Here is a 17791-nt window from a genome sequence, read left to right as displayed (position 1 = left end):
CCCCTGGTCAAAATATGTGGCTATATGTTCGTAATCTTTGAATTAACCACTTAAGCCCCGGAGGATTTGGCTGCTAAACGACCAGAGGGTATTTTGCGATTCGGCACTGCGTGACTTTAACGGACAATTGCGCGGTCGTGCGACGCTGTACCTAAACAAATTTGGCGTCCTTTTTTTCCCACAAACAGAGCTTTCTTTTGGCGGTATTTGATCACCTGTGCGATTTTTTGATCACGCGCTATAAACAAAAAAAGAGCATCAATTTTGCAAAAATAGCAATATTTTTCCCTTTTTTTTATATGAAATTCCCCCCAAAAAAAATGTAAAAATCAAAATTTTTTAATATTTTCGGCCAATTTGTTTTATGCTACCTATGTTTGGTAAAAAAAAATCGCAAAAAGCGTATTTTGATTGGTTTGCGCAAAAGTTATTGCGTTTACTAACAAAGGGAAAGATTTTTGTCATTTTTGTTGTTTTTTTTTTTAACGCGTAATGGCGGCGATCTGCGATTTTTTTGCGGTACTGCGACATTGCGGCGGACAGATCGGACCCTTGACTGACATTTTTGACACTTTTGGGGTTACCAGTGACATTTCTACAGTAATCAGTGCTATATATATGCACTGTTACTGTAAAAATACACTGGTAGTGAAGGGGTTAACTTTATTTGAGAGGGAGGGGCTGTGTGTGTCCCTAGGGGCGTGATTCTAACTGTGATTGGCTGTGGCTTCAACTGTATGCAGAGTGATCAATGGATCTACATAGTAGATCCATGTGATCATCTCTCATACAGAGAGGAGAATGACAGGTAGCTTGTTTACACAAGCTGCCTGACTTTCTCCCTCTCCCCCGCCGATCGCAGAGTGGCCGGCGGCGATCGGGTCCGCCGGTCACACGCGCGGGGGGGTCCGTGACCACGCGGGAGCGGGAGCGCGCCTCCGGCGGCGCGCGCTCGCTCCCTAAACCCTCACAGGCGAGCGACGTAGACCTACGTCACTTTGCCTGTGAGGGGCTGACCGCCGCCGTAGATAGTCGTGCGGCGGTCGGCAAGTGGTTAAAAAAGTAGAAATCAATAATATTCTATATAGTTGTAACTGACACTGAGGAACAGAAACTGCCAACACAACACACATACATTGTCAAAGTACATCAGTGTTTCTCAACCTTTTTTCCAGTCAAGACACCCTTTAGAGTTATGGACAGTCTCGAGGTGCCCCATTCTAAAATGTAAAAAAAATATTCTAATAGTTTTACATAACACAGCAACATCCACACATAGGACACCCAACTTTAGAGGTGATTTTTTTTTTTTCATCCAAAGCAAATACACTTTTGCACACTGGTACTGACTAGTACTCCGGTGTTTCTCTTCTCCCTCAATTTCTCTCCATCAGCCAGCTAAAGTCACCCCAGTGCTGAGAGGGAGAGAGGCACAGAAGGCAACAGAAATCCTCCTTATAAACTGATGACATTATTGGTTATTAAGATTCCAGTGTCTAGAAAGTTGCAATGGTGCACAATGAAAACCTGTGGCTTTATGTAACTAAAAGGCAGGCTTCATCCACCTGCTGGCTTGTATACAATTTTTCATACATTTTTAGGTATTTTTCCATGGCACCCCTGAACAAGCTTTAAGGCACCCTGGGGTTCCTAGGTAGTGGCACCCTGGCTGGAAAAGGCTGAAATACATTTCCATTGTAAATGAGGTCAGAAATAGTAATCTGAGAAGGCATGCCATGCACCTGAGCAAACACACGAGGTCGCCCTCACACAGAAGCTCGTCGTTTTATAACTCTTTTCATACCATTCCTACGCATGCTCTATGGTTATTTCCACTACTGCATTGCTAGGGCAAACTGTTATAATAACTTGGGACTGAGTTGTCTGCTTTTTTGTATGGCGGCAGCCATGTTTTTAGAGACCAGGCGTTAACTGTATTACATTCAGGCAATGCACGGTAACATGGCTCCTGTTCGGAGACAAAGAAGTAGAGGCGCTCTTGCAGTCATAGTAGAGTGAATGAGATACTATAGAAGAGTGTGAGCGGAGTGTCCGTGTAGTCCTATGAACGCCATGAGGGTTCTTATCGGTGAGGGTCATGTGATCAGTGACAGACTGGAGTTATTGTTATGCTATCATTGTACTTGTATAGAAGTTTTATTGCAGACGTTTTCCTCTCTATGTCCTCTATAATATGGAATGTAGTCAGATTTCATACCTGTTTACTTTTGTCCAAGTTTTCAGTCAGGGTGATTGGTAGGAAAGGTAAATCCAGCATAGCAGGTTCTTTGGACAGTGACTCAGTATATTCCTCTTGAAGCAAAAAACAAACATTTATTATATTGCAGCTTACGGATTATTTTATATGATGTCTGCATTAGTTTTCTTTTTTCCTTTCTGTACAGCTGGTGATCTGGCCAGTAAGGACTCGTTCAGGTGGGGTGCTTTAATGCAGGTCTGTGTATTCCCAGAACGGGGATGCACATGTTTTGCTTTTACCCCTATGCCACCATCCCATTCATTTCTATTGGATCACAGCTGGTGCTCCTGGCCCCTCCCCTTTCCCAAGTGCCCCCTGTGCAAGCCACTTGCTATGGGGGCACTCGTGCATGCTTGCTCCTGAGCTGCCTCTGTATAAGACACACAGAGCGCAGCTCTGCCCCACTCCCTCCTCACTGGTTGTGATTGACAGCAGCAAGAGCCAATGGTGTGCTGTGTCTCAGCCAGTGAGAAGGGAGAGACTCGGGGGGGGGGGGGGGGGCTCTGCTCTAGTGCACATCACTGAATGGAGATGGGGCTTAGGAAAGTATTAGGAGGGGCTGCACGCAGAAGGGTTTTCACCTTCAGCCTCAGCCACTTTAACCCTTTTGCACTGTTGTAACACAAATATGCGGCCCTACTGGACTGGGCTTTTTTCCTTGGGGCCACATATTTGCGTATCTCCCTTTGTGCTGGGAGCACGCCTCATGGCACGCTCCCAGCACAGAGAATCGGTACCCGTTCTAACGATCAGGATCCGGATTGTTCGATTCCAGGTCACCTGATCGCTGTGGTAGCCTATGCTTGGCTGTCCCAGTGCTCAGTCACTATGAACCCCATCCTGTTTTTTCTGTCTCTGTGAATGGATGAGAAAGATACATTGGGGTTTATTTACTAAAGCTAGAGGGTGCAGAATTAGTCACATTTCTCCATGGAAATCAATTAGCTTTGAACCTCAGCTTGTTCTATTACCCACTTTACGACTGCTCGCCGCAGATTTACCGTGGCAGGCAGCCGCTCCTAGCTCTACGTCGCTCGCTCTCAGGAGGCTAGGGGGCGAGTGCGCGCTACCAGCAGCACGCTCCCGCCCCTAATCGTCAGCGGGGAAGCTAGTGCAGGTGTCAGGCGGCTCCGATTGCCGCCTGACACCAGCGATCTCCCCCCCGCTGACAGAGAAGGACGGACGGCTGAAGTAAACACAGCCGTCCGCCATTCTCCCTGCAATGATCACAGAGACTATGTGATCCTGCTATATAGGATCACATGTCTCTGTGATCATCTCACAAGCCACACCCCCCACAGTTAGAATCACTCCCCTAGGCTTACATTTACCCCCTTGATCACCAACAGTACTAACCCCTTCCCTGCCAATGGCATTATTACAGTAACTGCATATTTTTAGCACTGATTACTGTAGTAATGTCACTGGTACCCCCCAAAAGTGTCAAAAATGTCAGGGGTCCGATCTGTCTGCAAAAAATCGCAGATCGCCGCCATTACTAGTAAAAAAAAAGAAAAAAATTACATAAATCTTTCCCCTAGTTAGTACACAAAATATCTTTTGCGCAAACTAATCAAAATACGCTTATTGCGTATTTTTCTTACCAAAAATATGTAGCAGAAAGCAAATTGGTCTAAAATGTTAAAAACTTTGGATTTTTACATTTTTTTTTTGGGAATGATACATAGCAGAATGTGAAAAATATTGTGTTTTTTTCAAAATTGTCACCCTTTTTTGTTTATAGCGCAAAAAATAACAATTGCACAGGTGGTCAAATACCACCAAAAGAAAGCTCTATTTGTGGTAAAAAAAAAGGAACCGCAAAGGGTACAGCATCGCATGACTGCGCAATTGTCCATTAAAGTAACGCAGTGCCGAATCGAAAAATAGGACCTGGTCATTAAGCAGGAAAATCTTACTGTCTTAAAATGGTTAAGCTTTGACAATAAAACCTGGAAGCTGATTGGTTTCTTCGCAGAAATTTGACTAATTTTGCACTCTCCGGCTTTAGTAAATAAATCCCATTGCATCTTTTTCTGCCCTTACAGAGAGAGAGAGAGAGAAATAAAAAAAAAAGTCTGTAGAAAAAAAATAATAATTAAAAAAAATAAATAAATAAAAATACCTAGATAAGGCTACGTTCACATGTGGGCGCAGCGGATAAAGGCAGAATCACTGCGATTCTGGCCGCGATCCAGAAATCATTGCAAATCGCGGGACGCCTGTGCGATGCCCGTAATTTGCAATGGCACCCCAAACGCTATGCGATGTTGCCGCGATTTCCGCCTGCCAAATCGCGATAACATCAAGCAAACAGAATCGCGGGACGCATGACGCCGAAAAAGGTACAAGAGCTTCTTTTGTGTGTCATGCGTCCCGCAATTCTGTTTGCGCGATGTTACCGCGATTCGGCAGGCGGAAACCACGGCAACATCGCATAGCGTTTGGGGTGCCATTGCAAATCACGGGCATCGCACAGGCGTCCTGCGATTTGCAATGATTTCCGGATCGCGGGCCACATGTGAACGTAGCCTTAAGGTTTGATCTAAGTCAGTGCCAGAGTTAGTGTTTGGGTCAAAGGTCAGGGTTAGTGTGTCTTAGGGCCCTTTCACACAGGCTTTCCAATCAGGTCCGCCTGTCAGTTTTTCAGGTGGATCTGATCGGATGCTCCATGCACCTCTATGGGGCAGCGGATGTCAGCCGTGATATGTCCACTGACACCTGCTTCTCTCCGATCCTGTCTGTGAAATCCAGACGGATGGTAACCCTATTTTCCATCCGTCTGGAGGATCGGATTGGAGGAAAACGGACAGGCAGTCGGTTTTCATCCAATCTCCCATAGAGATCTTTGTCTCTGCAAAATAAGGGGAGATGGAGCTGTCATCTGCCTGCTCAGCGGAATTCGGCAGATCGATCCCCGCTGAGGAAAACGGAGTCCGCCAGGCGCACCGGCCGTGTGAAAGGACCCTTAGGGTAAAAACAAAAGCAAAATGCGCACCATTGTTTCTGGGCTGTACTGTGGGTACAAATAACAAACACATTAGTGGTATCGCTGTGATTGTCAGGAGGAGGAGGATTTAATTTGGGTTGTTCTTTGGTGGAAGGTTATGGTAGTGGCAATAAATATACAGCTAAATTTGAAATTTTTTTTATTATACTGATTTGGGACAGTTTTCTTTGATAATAAAAAAATAAAAAAATCAGGAGGAAGCCAAGTTTGTCCTGAAAAACAAAAGGTATAATCCACCTGGATGAACAAAGCAGTTGTGGTGATACACTATATTACCAAAAGTATTGGGACGCCTGCCTTTACACACACATGAACTTTAATGGCATCCCAGCCTTAGTTTGTAGGGTTCAATATTGAGTTGGCCCACCCTTTGCAGCTATAACAGCTTCAACTCTTTTGGGAAGACTGGCCACAAGGTTTAGGAGTGTGTCTATGGCAATATTTGACCATTCTTCCAGAAGTGCATTTGTGAGATCAGGCGCTGATGTGGACGAGAAGGCCTGGCTCCCAGTCTACGCTCTAATTCATCTCAGAAGTACTCTATTAGGTTGAGGTCAGGACTCTGTGCAGGCCAGTCATGTTCCTCCACCCCAAACTCACTTATCTATGTCTTTAAAGACCATGTTTGTGCACTGATGCGCCAACATGTTGGAACAGGAAGAGGTCACCCCCAAACTGTTCCCACAAAGTTGGAAGCATGAAATTGTCCAAAATGTCTTGGTATACTGATGCCTTAAGAGTTCCCTTCGCTGGAACTAAGGTGCCAAGCACAACCCCACACCATCGCCCTCCTCCACCAAATGATTTGGACCAGTGCACAAATCATGTTCAACCTGGTAGAACACCTTTGAGATGAAATAGAGTGGAGACTAATGCCCCGTACACACGTGCAGATTATCTGCAGACTTTTGTCTGCAGACTTACCTTTTCTATGTAGTGCAAGGGCCTGCCGGATTGCATACAAATTGAAAGTGTTTAGGTTTGACCTCATATTATATGGTTTTGGTAAGTCTGCAGACAAAAGTCTGCAGATAATCTGCACGTGTGTATGGGGCATAAGAGTCAGGCCTATTCATCCAACATCAGTGCCTGACCTCACAAATGTGCTCCTGGAAGAATGGTCAAACATTCCCATAGACACTCCTAAACCTTGTGGACAGCCTTCCCAGAGGAGTTGAAGCTGTTTTAGCTGCAAAGGGTGGGCCAACTCAATATTGAACCCTACGGACTAAGACTGGGATGCCATTAAAGTTCATGCGTATAAAGGCAGGCGTTCCAATACTTCTGGCAATATAGTGTATGTACGGTTTTACTAATACACGTCAAAGTTGCAAAATTTGGCTTGGGCATTAAGATTTGTTTTACCCTTAGGCGTCAAGGGGTTAAGCAAACGTCCTCTACCAAAGCAAGTTTATTTTTTGCTAAATATGTTTCATCTGTTGTTAATCACTTCCGGACCACCGCCACGTAATTACATCAGTAAATACTAGCTGCCATAACCCTCTGTATTTTTCTACACAACAGGCGATCCTCTTTCGCATAAAAGGGGTTCCAGCGGCAGATTCGCCGTAAGATCACTTTTATGGGCGGTGGGTGAGGTGTCCACCCCCTTTCCCCGGCTCCGGTAAGCGGGGAAAACCATCCGGTTCGTCCATGTCCTAGGTAGGAAGTCGAGTTAGGGCAAGATGGCCCCCTCTCGACTCTATGGCCTTATAGGACCAGAGCGATGTCATACGTCGCTTCTGCCCAATGGCCTTAAAGGGCCCATTTTTTTTCTTGCTGAAATTACTTTTTTTTTTTTTTTTTGAAGATGTGAGGTCTTTTTGACCCCAGATCTCACATTAAAGAGAACCTGTCCTGCTTATTTATTTTACAAGGGATGTTTACATTACTTGTAATAGGAATAAAAGTGATCAAAACCATTTTTTAAATGGACAGTGTAAAAATAAAAGGTAAAATAAATAATAAAAAACATTTTTAATCGCCCTGTCCCTCTGAGCACGCGCGCAGAAGCGAATGCATACACAAGTTGTGCCCACGTAAGTAAACGGTGTTCAGACCACACATGTGAGGTATCCCCACGATCGTTAAAGCAAGAGCAATCATTCTAGCCCTAGAACTCTTCTGTAATGCTAAACTGGTAATCTGTTGAAATTTTTAGTGTCACCTATGGAGATTTAGAAGTACCAATGTTTGTCGCCATTCCATGAGCGTGCTCGATTTTGAAGCATGACATTTTGGGTATTTATTTTCTCAGCGAAGCATTCTCTTTCACAGTATAGAAAAAAAATGGGCTAACTTTACTATTTTTCTTATTTTTTCATTAAAAAAAGTGATTTTTCCCACAAAACTGTGTTTGTAAGACTGCTGCGCAAATACGGTGTGACATAAAGTATTGCAAAGATCTCCATTTTATTCTCTAGGTTCTCTGATCAAAAAAATAATATAATGTTTGGGGGTTCCAAGTATTTTTCTAGTAAAAAATACAGATTTTAACTAGTAAACAAAAAAGTGTCATAAATAGGCCTGGTCCTTAAATGGTTAAAGTAGGTGGGATTGAGCCATATGATTTGAAGGTCACAGGAAGCCAACAGGCTGTTTAACCACTTGAGGAACGGGCCACGCAGATATACTGCGGCAGGGCGGCCCTCCTGCGTGAAGTGACGTGCCTGTACGTCGCCTCGTGGTCTGGGGCACGCACACCGCTTCCGCTGTTATTGGACACAGCAGGAGCCTATCTGCGGGTCCGGCGGACGCAGCCTCTGCTGAGACCTGCCGATCGTTCAGAGCAGTGGTCCTCAACCCTGGCCTACAGGGCCCACTAACAGGCCAGATTTGCAAGATAACTGAAATACATCCCAGGTGATATAATTTGCTGCTCAGTGATTGCAGTACTCTAGTCTGCATCTCCCCAAGGTAATACTTAAAATCTGGCCTGTTAATGGGCCCTGAGGACCGGAGTTGAGGACCACTGGTTCAGAGGAAAGGCAGAATAGCGGTCTGCCTATGTAAACAAAGAAGACTGCCATTCTGTCAGAGAGGAAAATGGAGATCTTGTGTTTCTGCTAAGCAGAAACACAGATCTCTGTCTTCCTCCAGTTAGGTCACCCCCCACGCAGTTAGTAATCACTCCCTAGGAGCACACATAACCCTTTGATCGCCCCTGATGTTAACCCCTTCCCTACCACTGTCATTTATACAGTGACAGTGCATTTTTTTTTTTTTTTTTTTAGCACTGAGCACTGTATTGGTGTCACTGGTCCCCAAAAAGTGTCACTTAATGTTAGATTTGATTTGTCCGCTGCAAGTTAAAAATTGCTGATCGCTGCCATTATTAATATAAAAAAAGAGAAATTCCATAAATCTATCCCATAGTTTGTAGACACTATAACGTTTGTGCAAAATAATCAATATACACTTATTGGGGGTTTTTTTTACCAAAAATATGTAGCAGAATACATATTGGCCTAAATTGATGAATAAATTAGATTTTTTTACATTTTTTTATTTGGTATGTTTTATAGCATAAAGTAAAACTTTTTTTTTTTTTTTTTTATAGTGCAAAAAATAAAAACCGCAGACGTGATCAAATATCACCAAAAGAAAGCTCTATTTGTGGGGGAAAAATGATTTTATTTGGGTACAGCGGTGCACCTCTGTGTAGTTGTCAGTAAAAGTAACGCAGTGCCGTATCGAAACAAAATGGCCTTGTCATTAGGAGGTAAAACCTTCTGGGGCTGAAGTGGTTAAAGCTAAACTATAGGAACAAAAACTTTCAATTACATGAATTCCTTTTATAGCCACAAAGTGTATATGTGTGTGTGTGTGTGTATATATATATGTATGTATATATATATATATATATATATATATATATATATATACATCTCCACTCTGCGTGCACCAGATGCCTTTGCAAACAATAGATATTGCCATATAAAAGTAGCATCATCACAGTGCTGAACATAGCTTGGGCAGAGAGCAGAGCTGTGGGAGAGGCCTACTAAGCCCACCCACTACAGGCTGCTAGAGGAAGGGGGTGGAGACAAGACCAGTCAGCCTGCACAAGGAGAGAGAGAGCAGCAGTGACAGGTCTTTATTGACATAGTTTCACACTGGAATACTGCACAGATCTGGAAGAAATACACAAAGCACACCAAGATTCAAGAAAAATGTGCATTTGTTGCTTCTCCCAAAGTTCAGATTGACCTAATTAGCTACTATTTCATAATCCCTTAGGCTGTTTTGTAATGATTAAATGGGTGTGTTTGTTTTTGCTGATATTTATCTGATAAATTATCTTTGTTTACATAGGAGGTGGCAGTGGGTTTGTTGGACAGTGTCTGTCACAGTTATTAAGAAAGAGAGGTCATAAAGTTACCATTATCTCCCGAAAACCTGGAGAACAGAGGATTACATGGGTGAGAGATCTTATGACCGAAATCTATAATGTTTTTTTTTTTTCTTGAAAATCACGATGTGGGTAATGTATTCGCTTTTGCTAATTGTGTTAACTGGGTTCATAATCCGCTCATTACACAGTTCAGAAAATCATGAATAAGAGCAGTATTGGGCTCTTGTATGAGTGAACACAGAAGTTCTCAGTGCTCCTGGTATGAAGGAGAAAGAGAGGCTTTGTGTAGGGCAGAATACCCATAATGCTTCACAGGTGTGACAGGACACTGTCAGGACTTTGTACACTGGAGGCTTGTCACTACCTTGAAACATTCTTGGAAAGCTGCTCTAAATAACATAAAACACAGCTTCCACCTTGAAGACTGCCACGATTTATTATCAGCTCTGATGCCTTCCTACAGCTCCCACGTGTCCACCACTTTACAGGTTGTGGGAAATCCTAATCTTATCATTGTCATATTTGTCTTCACCCTCATAGCATCCAATTTCCTTCTCATTTCCTTGTGCAGGCTAGCAGATGGAAGATGATGTGAAAATGAAGTCTGTCAGTTCAGAACTGCTTTTAAAAATTTGTTGCCCAATTGTTATAATCATCCAAAGGCTTCGGTCACTTACCTAAAATACATTTCTGTAGAGCTGCACGTCTAATCGTTAAAAAATCGCGATCTCGATTCACTCCCCCTCACAATCTTAAAGCGGTAGTATACTCCGCTTTTTTACTTTTACCTACAGGTAAGCCTATAATGAATGTAGGTAAAATTAATATCTCCTAAACCGGCACAGTTTAGGAGATATTTGCCCTGCATGCAATCGTTGACAACAGCGGCGCATGCGCTCTAAAGGTCTCAGAGCCGCTTGCCAGAAAGTGAACTCCCATGCATGCGGGGCGTCAGTGACGTCATAGCGGCTCCGGCCACTCACAGCGCTGGAGCCCCTGAACCTACGGAAGAGACGCCAAGGGAAGTTGTCAGCTGCCTCAGCGGTGTCTGGGCGTCCGTGTCGGGGCTTTGTTCTAAGGTAAGAATTTGATAATGAGCTAGTATGCGATGCATACTAGCTCATTATGCCTTTGTCCTGCAGGGTTTGTTTGTTTTATTTTATTTTTTTGGCGATACAACCGCTTTAAAACGGCATGTCCTTGATTCATACAGAGCTGTTCTCTGCTCACTCACAGCTGTAAAAAAAAGAAAAAGCCTCTGCCACATGTTTATCAACATTGTTAACCACTTTACCACCGGAGGATTTTCCTGCTAAAAGACCAGGGGTTATTTTGCGATTTTTTTACTGCGTGACTTTAACGGACAATCGCGCGGTCGTGCGACGCTGTACCCAAATGAATTTCACGTCCTTTTTTTCCCACAAACAGAGCTTTCTTTTGGTGGTATTTGATCACCTGTGCGATTTTTTGATCACGCGCTATAAACAAAAAAAGAGCGTAATTTTTGCAAAAACAACAATATTTTTCACTTTTTTTTATATGAAATTCCCCCAAAAAAAATGTAAAAATCAAAATTTTTTAAAATTTTCGGCCAATTTGTTTTACGCTACCTATGTTTGGTAAAAAAAATCGCAAAAAGCGTATTTTGATTGGTTTGCGCAAAAGTTATCGCGTTTACTAACAAAGGGAAAGATTTTTGTCATTTTTGGTGTTTTTTTTTTTAACGAGTAATGGCGGCGATCTGCGATTTTTTTTTGCGGTACTGCGACATTGCGGCGGACAGATCGGACCCTTGACTGACATTTTTGACACTTTTGGGGGTACCAGTGACATTACTGCAGTAATCAGTGCTATATATATGCACTGTTACTGCAAAAATGACACTGGCAGGGAAGGGGTTAACAGTATTGGACAGGGAGGGGTTAAGTGTGTCCTAGGGGCGTGATTCTAACTGTGTAGGGACATGGCTACTAGTGTAAAAACAAAGATCAACAGTTCTACATAGTAGAACTGTTTGATCTTCACTTTTACACAGGGAGAACTGACAGGTGGCTTGTTTACACAAGCCGCTCTGTCTTTCTCCCGCTGTAGCGGCGATCGTAGTGTGACCGGCGGACATCGGGTCCGCCAGTCACACTCCCGCACTCCTCCGTGAACGAGCCGAGGCGGGCGCGCGCCTCGGCGGGCGCGCGCCCGCCCGCTATTGGCTCTGGAAGGAGTGACAGGCGAGCGACGTAGACCTACGTCACTCTGCCTGGCCGGGGCCGACTGCCGCAGTAAATATACTGTGCGCAGTCGGCAAGCGGTTAAGGCTGCTAGATAACTATAAGCACAATGTTCTACAATGTATAATTTCTTTATTTTGGATCAAAGGAATGAGTCCCGGTTCACACATATGCAATGCGGGAACCCTGCGAATCCACAGCGGGTTCCCGAATCGCATTCAACTCGCAGGTAGTTCACACTCCCATATGCGAATCCCTGGGGGTGTCACTACAAAGTCAACGACACCCTCAGATCAATTTGCATATCGCAGTGTGAACTGTCAGTTCAGACATGAATCGGATCACATGGGTGTGAACACCCATACGATCCGATTCTGCTGCGGACCCAAAAAAGGGTTCTGTGCATGTTGTGTCCAGAATACAATGCAAATTCAGCCATACAATCTGTATGGCTATATTCGCATCGCACAGACATCGCATGTGATTTTCTGAGCAGTGCGCTCTGAATCACATACGATGTCTGTCATCACTATAGTGTGAACCGGGACTAAACCTCCGTCTGTAAGAGCCGGTTCACACTTCAGCGATGTCAGACATCGCATGTGATTCGGAGCACACTGCTCAGAAAATCACATGTGATGTCTGTGCGATGTGAATTCAGCCATACGGATCATCCCATTCTGATCAAAGTCACACAGGAACCTTTTTTTGGTCTACATCCGAATCAGATCGCATGGGTGTTCACACCTATGGGATCCGATTTATGTTTGAACTGACAGTTCGCACTGCGATATGAGAACTGATCTGGGGGTAACTTTGTATTGACACCCCCAGCGATTCGCATATGGCAGTGTGAACTACCTGCGAGTCGAGTGCGATGCAGGAACCCACAGTGGATTTACAGGGTTCCCGCATCGCATATGTGTGAACCGGAACTTGCCTCTTAAAGACTTATGCTGGCCATACACTAGTCGAAAAATAGTTCGAAAGACTGTCTTTTGGTCCGTTCGTTCATTTTTCGTCCAGTTAATAGACACACATAGAAATCCGGTTTTAGCTTTTCAGAGCTGAAAAATGGAAGGAACAGTTTGGAAAATTGTGCCGAATGAATGATGAATTGAAATGTTAATGCGTTTCTCGCCCGAACTGTTTGCACCAGGCATCTGTGACAAAATCAACGTAAATATGATTCATTTATGTCTATTGAACGATTTATTGATCAAAATTCGGTCATTACATGATGGCAACATTGTCTGCTCTCATGACCGGGTGTTGTTTTTTTGAAAATGAGTTTAAACGATTTTTGGTAGAGTGTATGGCAGATAGCTGCCATAAACCTGGAGAGGTTTTTTTTTTTTTTTTTTTTTTTTTTTTTTTTTTTTTTTTTCAAAGCCCGTGGTGTGTGAAACACACTCAAAAGACTTACAACCGGTGCATAAAAAAGTGCACACACGCAAACGTGAGACACACAAAAAGTGCACAAGGCGTACACATAGCCCTCCTCCGAAGAGGAAGGGCCCTGACCCTGATCCCCCGGGGCGCGAAGCTCCAGACAGGGACTGAGGTACTCACTTTGGTCCGCCCAGCCGAAGCCAGGCAGACCCCGTTCTCCAGGGGGACTGCCGAAACAGCCCACCCCCAAGTACTTGGTGGGGCTCCCCCGAAGGGAGACCCCATGAGAGAGGACGAACTAAGCCAGAAGGCCATATCCACCCCCTCCCAAGACTTTCAGGGCTGGCCCGAGGACCTACGCCATACAAGTCGTGCAAGTGATTCAACAAAAAAAGGGACAAACGTGTACACACAACAAAGAAAAAGAGTGGGGAAGGGGAAGTGGAGAAGTGCTGGGTAGTGCCAAAGTGCGAGACCTTGACAGGCCCCCCGGTCAGGAATAAAAAATTCCTCTGGTGCTGGCCAAAAGGCCCGCCCCAAGAGGCAGGTGCAGAAAAAGTGTGATGGTGCAGTGACCAAGGTGCCACAAAAACTCAGATGAGCTGCCCCTCACCAGTGAGAATTGAGGCACCCCTGGGCTGCCACCCCAGGGGCATGTACACCACGGGCTTTTTCGGTCTCAGCCCCCGGCCAAACCCAGTTTAGCCCTCCCCTACCAGGAGGTTTGGAACGTAGACAGCTAAGGGAGAGCCTGCCTTCAACTGGGGAAAAAGGCCCCCCTTGCCAGCCTGATTCACCCAGGAGGAAAAGGCTCTCCCACCGCCATCCGCATTCCTCACCAATTACATCCAGGAGCAGTACTAACCGGTGGACAAGGCCGGCTTTCTCGCTCCCTTCAAACTGATAGGGGCGGACCCATTCAAATCATAAGGCGGCAGACCCATCCGGCTTTCTCTGACAGTGCCTACTTCCCGGTCCCCCAGTTACACCCAGGGCGCCCCGGTTCATTTCAGCCCCTGCCGATACTAACCATCAAGGTCCATACCAACTGATAAGAACAGATACTACACTTGATCTTAGCCAAAAGGCCGAAAACCTGGAGAAGTGTTTCTCCCACCGCTTCCCGGACGTTTTCCCCAGAGCTGTCGGTAGCGTGAAAAACGATCAGGTCTGTCTATGTCCCAGGCAGGAAGTCGACTGAGGGCAAGATGGCCCCCACTCAACTCTATGGCCTTAGAGAACAGGAGCAACGTCATACATCGCTTCCTCCCATTGGTCTTAAAGGGCCCATTTTTTTTCATGCTGAAAAAATAGGTATAAAAGGGGATCAAAAAATTATTTTTTTAAAGGGACAGTGTAAAAATAAGAAATAAAAAAAAGGTAAAATAAATTCAAAGCGCCCTGTCCCTCAGAGCTCGTGCGCAGAAGCAAACGCATACGCAAGTCCCACCCACAAATGTAAACGGTGTTTAAACCACACGTGAGGTATCGCCGCAATCATTGGAGCAAGAGCAATGATTCTAGTCAGGAAATATTCAAAGACTGTGAAAACCTTCAAATAATTTGAATAGATAACTTGTTTCTGGTCACATATCGCAGCATTGGTAACACCTAGAAACCCATTGAACAAGCCTGTAGCCCTGCTGACCATTAAGACACTGGTCCAATGTCATCATGGACTTGAACCAGGAAAGACCTCTGTTGATGGTAATTAAAGGGAGCCTAGATACTAGAGAATATAACACATGATGCCAAGGGGTGGGTAAATACATGTATTTTTATATACAGCCAGTGTACTTCAACTTTTTTTTAGGTTTTTGTGTACATCTCCTGCACAGTGGAACCCTTGGAGAGGGGTGGTCAGTACTCTTGAGCTAAAAAGGCTCTATTACTTTTTACAATGCAAAATCCTGATTTTAAGAGAACATTGTATCCCTGGAGAGCATTGTAGAACATGGTCATAGTTGCATGCCTTCAGCAGGCTGGAGGCTGCTCCTTAACTAAACAGCTCTGCCTAACTGTTTTTGAAGAGTGTGGTAAGGTACAGGGGCATACTGCAAAGTAATAGAGAAGATTGTTGTCTGCTTTCTGATTTTTTATTTTTTTTTTCTTGTGGTTTGACAGGTAGATGTCACCAAAAAGGGACTACCACCATGCGATGCAGTTGTTAACCTTGCTGGAGAGAATGTTCTGAATCCCCTAAGAAGGTGAGGGATGTGCAATGAATATGCAAGTCATTTTGTTACTGTTGTAAAATGGTTATAGCCAGAGTTGTATAAAGTACTCGAAATCCATACTTGAGTAAAAGTACAAGTGCTCGATCAAAAAGTGACTTGAGTAGAAGTGGAAGTGCTCGATCAAAAAGTGACTTGAGTAGAAGTACTAAAGTATTCAACATTTTTTGTACTTAAGTATTGCAAGTAGTTTTTTTTTAAATTTTGCTACTCAAGTACTGAAAGTAAAAGTACAAGTACTGTGTTATGTAGTTATTAAAGAAAGAAGTCAAAAGTTTGAACATCATATTGTTTTTTTATTATTTCAAATGCAGCTTTTATTTATACATACAGTAGCATTTATTTTCGTATGCGCTGATAATACACGTTTTGAGCTTCATGAAACCTGCCATCTACTGTTCTGGCAGTGGTAATTTTTATAATTGTAACGAGTAACTATGCAGCACAAAAAAAAAAAATATTGGAGTAGAAGTATTGAAATCATTGAAAAAATGTAGTGAAGTAAAAGTGGAAGTAGGAGAAAAAATTCTACTCTAGGAAAGTACAGATACCGCCTTTCGGTACTTAAGTACAGTAGTGAAGTAGTTCTACTTAGTTACTATACATCTCTGGTTATAGCGTGCTAACATGATGATAATCCTGGGGGGGGGGACGTGTTTAATACCAACATCAAAACAATTTGAACCTTAAGCCATTTTTAGCAAAAACTGACATTATTTTAGATTTTTCACTCACACAGTTGTTTCCATCATATTCATTCATTAAGGCTGTCAATGCCTTTAAGCTGGCTGAGAATTCTGGTTGTATTATCTAAAGCTGGTTACACACTAGCAGATTTTTATACAAAAATTCTCATTACATTTGATGGCTTGACGAATGTCATTCAAAAGTACATCAACATTTTTTTGATGCAGCTTGACAACAACTAATCCAAGTCTAAATTATAAGTTTGGATAGCAGTGACTTTTAACCACTAATACAAATGTGGTGGTTTAAAGCGGAGTTCCACCTAAAACCAAAAAAAATACATAAAAATACCCCCGGGACAGTCAGGGCTAGTGCATTCCACAATGGATAGCCTCTGAACGGGTTGCACTTACCTGCAAGAAGAAATACTTACCTTGAAAATGTATTGTCCAGCGCTGCCATCTCAGGTGTGGGCAGCTTGAAGCCAACCTCTTCCGTCCTCTTCCGTCCCACGATGCACTGCACCAGCCCCGCCGTTACTTCTGGGGCTGCAGCGTCATCCCTGCACAGCTTCTGGGCATGCCCAGAAGCTGTTTAGCAAGGTATGACGGCGCCTGCACCGGAACTGACGTCGGGGGCCGGTGCAGGCGCATTGAATCCTGGGAGCGATGATGTTCAGCTCCCAGGAATCATTGCAAGCCAGGAAGTGACGACTCGCCGTGGCCGCCAAGGGAGGAAGAGGAAGTAAGGTGAGTATACTATCTTCTAAAACAAGGTAAGTAAAAAAAAAAAAGAAAAAATTGCGATAATCCATTTGTTTTTCAGGTGACCCTGGGCATGAAGATGGACGAAAGTTACATTTTAGGGTGGAACTCCACTTTAAAGTGGAACTTGATTCAGAAAATGAAGTTCAGTTAGATCATCTAAGGTTGGCTCCTTTTGCAGGTATAGCGATGTAAAAAACATTTAGGCCTTGTGCACACTGGACGTTTATAAAAACAAAAACACTCATAAATACTAAATAGCTGTGTTTTTCAGCGTTTTGCTAATTTTTCTAGAGTTAGAGCGTTTTTACAGCTGAAAAACTCCTCTTCAAACCCACTAGTTCAGTGGGTTCACTAGTTTTTTACAGCCAGAAAACACCCCTGCCAAAATTGCTGATAAAAGCCTATGGATGCATGGACACATAGGACGACATGCTGTGGAGTTTACTGGCTGTAGAAAAAAATGCCTGAAGCCAAAAACAGCATCTTTAAAACTGTCCAGTGTGCATGAGGCCTAAACATAAGAGCCTATAATGTTTAAAGTCCAGTAATACACTGTCTCACCCTGCTCTGCACATACTCAGTTGCTCTCTATTTTTAGTGCCAAATTTGTAGTGACCAATCTGCTGACACCCTAAAGATTTACTGCTGTTCAGGGGCTCTGGGCTTCAGAAAAATGGCAGCCTCCAGCAAGAAAAAACTGTAACATTGCTGGAGGCAATTTACTGCACACACTAATTTTGGGAGCATAAATATTATTGTGGAATGTGTGTTCCTTGCGAAAGAACATTATTTCTCCTCTCACCTTCCAGGACGGCAACACAGAGGCTCCACCCTACAGGAAACACAATCAGTTCACAGCTGT

At 43.8% G+C, this 17791-nt stretch overlaps 1 protein-coding gene across 1 annotated transcript in view; it reads left to right on the top strand.

The window, feature by feature from the left end:
* The first annotated feature begins 1947 nt into the window (after nucleotides 1-1947).
* Nucleotides 1948-17791, top strand: part of SDR39U1 (short chain dehydrogenase/reductase family 39U member 1) — a 40015-nt gene continuing 24171 nt past the window's right edge. The window contains exons 1-3 of the mRNA XM_082244053.1: nucleotides 1948-2089; nucleotides 9585-9691; nucleotides 15366-15448. Coding sequence (XP_082100179.1) covers nucleotides 2065-2089; nucleotides 9585-9691; nucleotides 15366-15448 — 215 coding nt within the window. The 5' untranslated portion in view covers nucleotides 1948-2064. The remainder of the gene's footprint in view (nucleotides 2090-9584; nucleotides 9692-15365; nucleotides 15449-17791) is intronic.

Source organism: Pelophylax lessonae (assembly GCF_965119305.1).
Source record: "Pelophylax lessonae genome assembly, chromosome: 1".
NCBI classification, from domain to species: Eukaryota; Metazoa; Chordata; class Amphibia; order Anura; family Ranidae; genus Pelophylax; species Pelophylax lessonae.
This window is presented reverse-complemented; position numbering and strand designations above follow the sequence as displayed.